We start from the raw sequence: 9,748 nt of genomic DNA on the forward strand, positions 1-9,748 counted from the left end.
GCCGGGATGTGACACTAGTAGTCTGGTACAGAAGGATCAATATTAGTACATGTGTCACATTTTGTTGAAGAACCAATGGCTGCATCTTGACAAGAATATTCCGATGGATTTTTGGATAGTTTCTAGCCCCTCTTCCATTGAGTAAAAAAAACATCCTACATACAGAGTTTTCAAGTCGAAAACCATGTGACGGATTAAATGATAGTCATTTTAATGTTTCTTTGAAAAAAAACGTATTCGTCTATTATCTTTACTACAATTGAATATCTTAATGGTTTTAGACTTGTCTAATTTTTTGAAAAGATGATCTATGAATGATACATAGACAATTCAAATAAGGTATCGATATATGTATATATGTATGTATGTGTGTGTGTACACACACACACACATATACATATACACGGACCTTAACGAAAAGGCACAATACACACACACACACACACACACACACACAACCTTAACGAAAAGGCACAATACACACACACACACACACACACACACACACACAACCTTAACGAAAAGGCACAAAATAATGGGACTACTTATAGGGCTTGTTCTACATTGTTTTGTAACTGTCCACACGATCTATGTTGTTCCATTTATAGATTTTCCTAATTGAACAATGAGCTCACACCGAGTCTTTTTAGCTAGGGGTGAGTTCAAAAAATTGAATACTGAAAAAAAACCGAGATCGAACACCGAACTGAAATCGAAAAACCAAAAATTGAAAATAAAACCAAACTGAGAAAGGAAAAACCAAATCGAATTGAACTTTATTGGTGTGGTTTCGATTTTGGAGGTTTGGAAACCGAACCAAACCGAACCGAATCCCTTTAATTAATGAATGTATGCCCATAATGTTTTTTTTGTGAAACTTTGTTGCCAAGTTTGAAACAAAGCCTCGGGTGTTTTGAAGGAGCATACTTGGTTCAACTAGGGAGGATATTTCATTGGTTATAGAGGAAAGTTATATAAGGCTTTGGAACTTGGAAGAGCTTCTCTGTGTGTTTGTTTTTGAAAGGGATATGGTTATCATTTTTCTTTGCAATTGAGGTTGTTAATATAATCAAATTGGTTTATATGATCTTTATATGTAGAACTACCTTCCCACTTTCCCACTTTCCCCATTTTCTTATTATTAATCCACCAATACAAGCCTCTTTTCTAAATTCTATATTAAAAAAAAAAAAAATTCAAGTTTTATAAATAAATAAAAAAAAATTGAAACCAAAACTGAAAAACCGGACCAAAAAAATCGAAAGAAAATCGAACCAAACATAAGTTTTGGTTCGACTTCGATTTTGGCAAAACCGAACCACAATTAGATGTCTCAATCATTTAGGAATTGGCTAACAATTTTAAATGATTAATGGACTAAAACTTGAAAAATAGACAATTTGGTTATTATATAGGGGTGTAATATCCACAAACCTCTTTTTACTTCTCACACATTTTTCTAATTTTCAATCATCAAATCAGATGAATTGAAAAAGATAAAAAAATTTAAAAGGGCACGTGAGAAGTCCAAAAAAGTACGTGCATAGCACACCCCATTATATATTATGTTTTTTTTTTTACTTCCTTGCCTTCGTCTCGTGACTTCTGTCTGCTCATCAACTTTCACCCCTTTCCCCTTCTTCATTTCTTAAACCGGACTAATCCATCACTAACTACCGCAACCAAATGTAGCGCACATTGTGATCGCAGTAAACCAAGAATACAAAACTTACCATAAAATAAGAGCTTCCTTGTCCCATTTCTTGAGCTCTTTGGACTTGCAAAAATTAGACGACTTATGTAAATAGCGAAAGCAAGGGAAACAAACCAAGCCCAAGATAGAAGCGATCCTCGGAGGCGGTAGGCTCTACTACTATTGACGGCATTACTGCAGTAATCCACAATTCGTTGTAACATCACGCCTCGAGCATCTCACTTCCGTTACTTTCTTAAAAGTGAACTTCGTTTAATCCTCTGAACTTTGTAATGGATGATACTTTTTATACTACAAACTAAACAAATAAGCAGACACCGGAGGAGTGCTGTACGGTCTACAAAATACAAATGATCCAGCCGGGAGAAAAGAAAAGCTTCATCTCAAGATGCTTCCTGATATGCTGGTTATAAGACTTTCCGACTTTGCACCAAATCACACCTTTTTGATAATCTGAACAACATCTTCGTCTTCAAGCAGATGTTCCTGTTGTGTCAATGCAGCAAATTTGCATCTTATTTAACAGTCAACGTCCATTAATAGAAATAAATCAAGTAGTCGCAAGTCGAAGAGATGACCATGGTGTTGCATATATTTAATATTTTGACTAACCAACCTTGCCAACTCTTTGGGGCTTGTGCTTCGCGCTTGACCCCCAAACAAGAGCACTGCAAAATAGAAACCAAAGTTAACTTTAAATGAAACAATGAGCCATATAAAAGTGTCTGCGGAACACGTCTCAAGTATAGCAACCAGATTTAAATGGGAATAAACAAATGCCAGATTTTGAACCACTAAAGAAAGGAAAGAAACAGATTCTGAACTGCTATATATTTGAAGATGGATGAAAAATACTTCAATGTCCAAAAAGTAACAGACCGCCACCAAATTAAAACTACAATGCAATTCTGTGTCCACCTTAAAGCGTTAACTTCGCACGGAAGTTGACACAAGCACCTTTTTCCTTTCCCCAGAAGTTGGTGTTATCATTTTCAAATCAGAAAAAGATGGAAGAACCTTTTAATGTCCAGAAGTAACATAACATTTAGTGAAACTTCCAAAGAACGTGGAAGCCTATATTTACTTAAAGCTCTAATTTTGCACAGCTGTTAAGACAAGTGCCTAAAGAACCTTTCTCCGTTTTCAGAGTGCTTGATATCATTTAAAAAAACAATAAAACATTAATGGTTCAAAATTAAGAAAATTTAAGAGAGGTACTTACTACTTAAATTGTTTAATAAAATCTTTATGAATCCGTTCGCAGAAATCCTCAACAGTCCTTGTCTTAGATGATAGGATCACAGGGTCTTCATAGTCTGGATTCATCCCTTTAGGTTTTGTATATATGCGAGTTAAATTAAGATACTCCCATATTTTCTCCAGCAAACCATCAAGGTTCCACTCCAGGTGAGCACTGCAGATCAGTCATGGAAAATTGCACAAGTTAACAAAACTACTAAACAATAATTTCTGAAATTATATGCCAGCCAAACTATACCAGAAAATGAAGAAAAGTTAAAAAGAAACAGAAGCATTAATATAATAACAAATCTTTCCAAGGAAAAACAAATCTAAACAATGATTCATGGGCGCTACACAATCCAACTCCAACTGGATCAATGACTATTATTGAAATTTATTCATTTTGCCATGCTTCGTGTAACTGCAAACCGTTTTAACACCGAGTCTGGTGTTTAATTAAGCATTATTAAGAATTACAATGTTTTTCATGTGCTTCAATTCCAATGTTTTATATATGCTTCAATTACAATATTTTCCATAGAAACTCCTGATAACTGATGCATTGTAGAGCTGTTAAACATTGAAAGTGTCCTCTGCAAGCAATGTTTCGACACTAGGCCTATTCCTCTAACAGGCTTTAATATTTTTTACTGATGCATTGTAGAGTTCTCAAACATCGAAAATGTCCTCTGCCAGTAATGTTTCAAAATTACATTAGGCCTACTCCCCTAACAGGCTTTAATATTTTGAATTAGAGTTTCCAACGTATTATGTCTCAACAATAAACTGAAGTTCAAGTTCTCTAAAGAGAGGTAGATGGAACATCCAAAAATTTCAAATAACCAAGATTTTGCAACAATAATCCAGTATGAAACTATAAACTATGGTATTAAATAAAAGATTACCTGACAGGACAGTAGTGAGGAAGTTTATCCAAAATCTCAAGCTCTTCAAGTGTAATCTGATCAATCTTGTTCACAACATAGATGCAAGGCATATATATCCTACTGCCTTCAATAACATCAATGAGATCATCGGCAGTTGCATCAAACCTAAGAGTGATATCAGCATTGTGAATTCTGTATTCACTGCATATTGCCTTCACAGTTTCAAGATCCAGATGTGTGTTTGTAACCGTTGAAGTGAAATTGATACCACCTTTATCTTTCTTCCGGAATGTAAGGTTAGGTGGTTCCTTGTTTAACCTGCTCACAAGAAGCATTTAGCTAATTATAAGTATAAACTATCTAGGAAGAGATGTACGAGCAAAGAGGCTAGACAATGTGAGAAAGATTACATGCACATACATCTAGATATACTCATATACACAAAAAAAAATATTGTAAGCATTACCTGTGTACATAAGTGGACACTTGAATAAACTGTCACCAGCATGTAACTTATAGGTTTTGTCAACTAACTCACTAGGCATGGTGTTTGCAGCAAAACAATCCATATTTGATAAAAGGAAGGATTAATAGCCTCTGACGTTTACCAAAGGGGAAAAAAGCTTTGAAGAAGCATTATGAAAAAGGTTTCAAATCCAGACAAGCCTTTACCAGCTAATTCAACAACGCATCATCCACAGAAATGTAGATCCCAGGAATATTTCAATCAAATTTTTATTTTTATATTAAAAAAATGTTGAATCAGTATCACGTGAAGGCTTGCGAAAAGAGTTTATATGATGTAATCAAAACGTAGAGCAAAGGTACAACCAAATTTTGAAAATCCAGCAGATTCAAATTATGTAAATGAAAAGGAGAACTTCTGAAAGTTCTGCATACTGACCAATGCATAAATGGCCTTAAGATCTGCTAAACTGAAGTAACTAAATAACAAAGCTATAGCGATCAGAAACAAAGCTATAGCTGACCTTATGCCAAATCCCTCGAGCTCTTTTTCAATTAGACGCTTGTGAGTTATTGGCTTTATTGCATCAAGAACAATTAAAATGCAATTGCATGTCCTAGCAGTGCTGATAACCTGGATGCCATGAAAGTTCAACAAGTGAATCTAAAAGCATATCACGAACACCCGTGCACAGAGAAAAAGGGGAAGAAGAACAACTCATTTTCTGTATTCCAACAATCTCTGACATATCTCAAGCCTTCATTAGTGCGACATATCAAACAAATTATAACAACATTAATCACAGCCAAAAGGAAAATATACCTCAAGCATGTTTCACTACTAGAAAAAGTTCATAACATATAAGGAAAGTCCTTTTGCAAAAGTATGTTAGTCCAGATCCTTATAAACTACCCAAGATCATTTTTATGCAAACCTATCTTTCTGGAAGCCATTCCATACACTTACATGATCAAAAACCATCAGAACACTTGTAAATCCATGCAAGGGTGCAATATTGGTCATCTAATTATTCGAAAGTTGCTTGGTCTATCTAACAACATAATGTATAAATTTCTTGCAAGGAAAACAGAGCTTCTTAGGGCAAGCGTCTATATTCATAGAAAACACCCTTGTTCAGGTCTTGTCCAGCGGCCTTGTAAATTATAGCCTACTTTGCATGGACATGGACAGGTTATTGAAGCATATATACAAACTGTATGGTTTGGCTAGAAAACAGAAGACAATTATATGAGAGGCTTCTGACTGAAAAAAAATCGTACTGATGTAAAATGAATATAATCCTTGCTCGGAAAAAGGACAGACAGAAGAGAAAGAAAACAGCAAGTTCAAACCAAAAAAAATAAAATAAGGGCCTGTTTGGTAACACACTTTTATTCTTTTTCTAATTTGTTTAATGGAAAAGTGACAGGGAAGAGGGGAGAAGGAGAGAAGAGGAGGAAGATGTGAAAGAAGTGAGGAAGGATGAAGGAAATACACAGGATGATGTTAAAGATAACGACTGAAGTTATAAAAGGTTTAAATGAGTTTCGGTTATCAAAAAGACAAAGGAGAAATGTTATTATACGGGTTCTATGATTTAACATTGGAATGCAGGCATCAAAAACAAAAAAGAGTATAAGAAATAAGTGCAATGAGAAACAAATATCACATTTTACCTGTCTTCCTCTACCCTTTCCATCCTTAGCACCCTCAATAATTCCAGGGAGATCTAACAACTGCAAATTGAAGTGCGACAATTAAAAAATATTTATTATAAGGGAGCAAATGGATCATAAATCTAGAACAGCTATTTTGGGTATATCAAAAACTTCTCTTTATTGGGAAAGAGCTTATAAAACACACACGCACAAACAAACAGACATACATACAAGAATTCCAAATCTAAAAAAACGCAAAACTGTAACCACCAACTAAATTATAAAAATTCCAATTATATAAGCAAATGTAACAAATAAAGCAAAATATTATAGTACCTGAATTTTTGCACCTCGATACACGATCACTCCTGGTATGCAAGTTAAAGTAGTGAATTCATAGGAAGCAACCTGTACACAAACACATTAGGTGGTCTTCAAAAAATATCAAGAATTTTCTTAGCAATGATAGCATATATCTTAGTAGGCAGCCTACATTTTATTGCATGGCTGCACAACGAAGGAAAGAATAACAATAATAACATTCAGGTTTCACATAGCAAGCAATAATTTAGGTCTTATCACACACATAGACATTAGAAGCATACAAGGGAATCTTGAAACCCCCAACCCCAAAGTTTTCATACAGAAGGTACAAATGGAATCAAATTTCGAAAGGATTTCAATACAATCCTCCATTCCCAAACAGTTCCCTGGAGTTTCAGTGCAATATAAAGCCTGGAAGACATCAGACCAAAGAGAATATCAGGAACCTGTAAATGGGTGGGGCCCTAATATTGTGGTTGAGGCTCCAGGTAGGATCAATTGTTTCTATCATTTCTGCATTAATATTAGGTTCTAGGAGGATTGATGATCCAAAAGTAACCAATTCATATAACTTCTACGCCATAATGGATTCAGGACTCTAAACTCTAAACACTGCCAATTTGTTTGTCGATCTCTGTTGAATCCTTTTCCAACCAGTAAGAACTTTCTTTTCCAGAGAAGTTTAAATAATCTGGAGGCATGGGAGCTGTCTCTCCATTCTCTTTGCTTGAAAATAGCTCCTTTCAACCAAATAAAGGTACAAAAAATCAGTGAACGAGGAGGTCCACTGATAAAAAAGTACAACTGATTACAAGGAAAAAAAAAAACAACTAGAAGGAAAGAAGAATGTAAGATGTCTGACTTCTGATGTAACTGAAGACCAGGGGGATGACAAAAACCTCACCCTCTCCCACGATGTTCTAGCTCTAGATTGGATTAGAGCTCATGACAAAGTCAATACTTATGACATAGTCCAGAGGAGGCCCTATGTTTGCTTATCTTCCTATTGACTTTATTTACAAGAATGAGGTTGCACTTGTTGACCACCTATTTTTTCATTGTTATACCACTTTAAAGCTTCACAGAAATTGAATGTGTAACAGATGATTTCTATACTCTGCATTTCCATGCTTGTTGAGAAGCACTATGGTTTTGGAGAAGTGGAGAGAAAAATTCTTGGAGTTGTGGGCTGGCTACTTTTTGGGCAGTGCGAATGGAATGAAACTTGACTTTCGAAAAATCTAGGGAGGAGGAAGGTTATGGGGTAGGGTAGTGTGTTACTTTTTGGCATCTTTGTGCCTTCAGTTTCCTCTGAATTTTGGGATGTCATTTTTCCTTATCCATGTATACTCTAAGGCAGCTAAATATACACATTTACATATTAAAAACAAACTATAGGGTCACTTTTATATACAAAAGTTAAGATGAAGGTCAGCAAAGCAGAACGTTCCCACTGGACATAAATCATATATCTCATTCCACTATACAATCTCAGATCATCCTGTTCTAACAACATCAATCAGAGTAGAGCAAATTGTATGGTCCATGAGCCAAGTTGTGGAATAAATAGATCAAAGGTTGAAAGAGGGCTTATCACTATGTTCAATTAGTTTTAGTGCAGACCTGAATTCCCCATTAAGTTAATCCATCTAAGAGAAGAAAATTCAGCTAATATTTTAAAAATAGCATCACTTAAAATTAACTTTTACACTTTTAATGACGAATTTCCACAGTATATAAGATCTCTATACAGACAGAAACCGGTTCTAAAGAATCTCTGGGAGACCAGGCAATGAGTCCCAGTAGACTGCACAGATTGTTAGAAGATCAAATTTGGCACAATATTGGAGACCCACATTTAAACATAATAAGTGATCTCAATCAAAATCTACATGCTTTCATGCCTAACATAATGAATCTCTGGAAAATAATTTTGTCTCTCTTCAAATAAAAAATTTATTTGCCTCGCATAGATCATGTGTAAAATGAGATAAATGGAGAGTTTTCTACCTCTGAAAAGGTCCCAGTTAATTTATTCAGCAGTGTAGATTTCCCAACTGAAGGGAAACCCACCAAACCAACTCTTGCATCTCCGCTTTTAGTGACATCAAAACCTTCACCAGCACCACCACCGCCTTTTGACGGAGGCTCAAGTAGATCTCTCCTTAGCTTTGCAAGTTTAGCCTAGCAAAAATTGATAGATCACTATTGTCAAAAAATTTGACCATGCACGGCAAAATATTGACGAACATTACGATGAAAAATAATATAACTCACCTTCAGCAAACCCAAGTGATGGGCAGTAGCTTTGTTCTTTTGAGTCCTAGCCATCTGCAATTAGTAAGTAAAGAAATATTAAAATTCTAGTTACTACTCAAAGAATCTGACATATCCAGATTCCAGAAACACCACCTCCAAAACAATAAACGCATTTCAACGGCAAATTGAAAATAAAAGAAATCAAATTTACCAAAATCTGGACCTATAACTATTCCAAAACTAAACTTTACATGTTAATCATACAGGTCTACAAAAACAAGATAATAAATTAAATTTTCAAATTACGTTTTCCTTGATTGGAGAGAGTTGAGTTGGTAATGCTATAATAAAATTTTTACTTGACAAATTTTTGTTTCCTCTTCTAATTTACATTTTATTCAACTTTTTTGTTAATTACTCGAAACCGAATAAAAGGAACTGCAAAAGAAAAATAAGCATTGAAACCCTAAGCATCTAACAAGTGATCAGGCTATACATAAAGTATTCAATCTTCCCTAAATTAATGTAGGGTTTGTCGTTGGCAGAGAAAGTAGAAGAGAGGGTATTGGGGTTGCAGGCAAAAGTACCTCATCTTCAATATCCTTGATTTTCTGCATCAGAGTCGCCATTGTTGAAGCACGCTAGCTCCGAAACAGAGGAAAGGTTTAGTTGGCCTGTAATGGATTCTGCTCAAATGCTACTCCGCGAGAGAGAGAGAGAGAGAGAGAGAGAGAGAGAGAGGGGGAGCAGAAGGTACCAGAAGTAAATAGGGTTAGGGCGCGTCCTAGTCGAACCCGTTTATGAATAATTTGTGGAGTTCCCCATTTTACCCTCCAACTAGCCTTTCGCGCGGTCCACAAGAGAAATTACAAATCATGTGTGTGTCCGTATACGCGACTTCTAAATTTTTGAGACAAAATTTCATGCATATGCTTGTGGGTTAGGAACTTCCAAATTTCAAGGAATTAGATATGTTGCGATCATAAAAAACTAAATTTAAGAGATCAGAAAATGCAACACATAAGCGTGGTTATTCCTAAGGATGATTTTTTTTATCGAATTGGATAGGAGGTTTCTAATGCCAATCCCAAAAAATCGGAATCAAACTTTAGTACCAATGTTAGAATATTCAGTTTTTTTTGAAATCAGTATTATCTCGAAGTTTCATAACATAATTCAGATTTCCTACATTTTGCAA

The 9,748-nt window shown here is 35.2% G+C and overlaps 1 protein-coding gene across 1 annotated transcript; it reads right to left on the minus strand.

Annotated features, from left to right (window-relative positions):
• Positions 1-2,017: 2,017 nt before the first annotated feature.
• On the minus strand, positions 2,018-9,306 carry LOC137743590 (developmentally-regulated G-protein 3). The gene is made up of 10 exons (XM_068483517.1): positions 9,138-9,306; positions 8,569-8,622; positions 8,302-8,475; positions 6,304-6,375; positions 5,986-6,045; positions 4,833-4,942; positions 3,862-4,161; positions 2,937-3,128; positions 2,331-2,382; positions 2,018-2,200 (listed from the first exon to the last, which is right to left on the minus strand). The coding sequence occupies exons 1-10, from the start codon at positions 9,177-9,179 to the stop codon at positions 2,150-2,152; spliced, it is 1,107 nt and encodes a 368-aa protein (XP_068339618.1). The 5' UTR covers positions 9,180-9,306; the 3' UTR covers positions 2,018-2,149.
• Positions 9,307-9,748: the final 442 nt, after the last annotated feature.

The sequence above is a fragment of the Pyrus communis genome, chromosome 1 (assembly GCF_963583255.1).
Source record: "Pyrus communis chromosome 1, drPyrComm1.1, whole genome shotgun sequence".
Lineage (NCBI taxonomy): Eukaryota > Viridiplantae > Streptophyta > Magnoliopsida > Rosales > Rosaceae > Pyrus > Pyrus communis.

Excerpts from the sequence above, each read along its gene's own strand:
- LOC137743590 (XM_068483517.1), bottom strand. The coding sequence starts at position 9,179 with ATGGCGACTCTGATGCAGAAAATCAAGGATATTGAAGATGAG. Across the intron at positions 4,162-4,832 it reads CTCGAGGGATTTGGCATAAG|GTTAAACAAGGAACCACCTA; the intron begins GTCAGCTATAGC and ends TCTTGTGAGCAG. Across the intron at positions 2,201-2,330 it reads AGCCCCAAAGAGTTGGCAAG|GAACATCTGCTTGAAGACGA; the intron begins GTTGGTTAGTCA and ends TTGACACAACAG.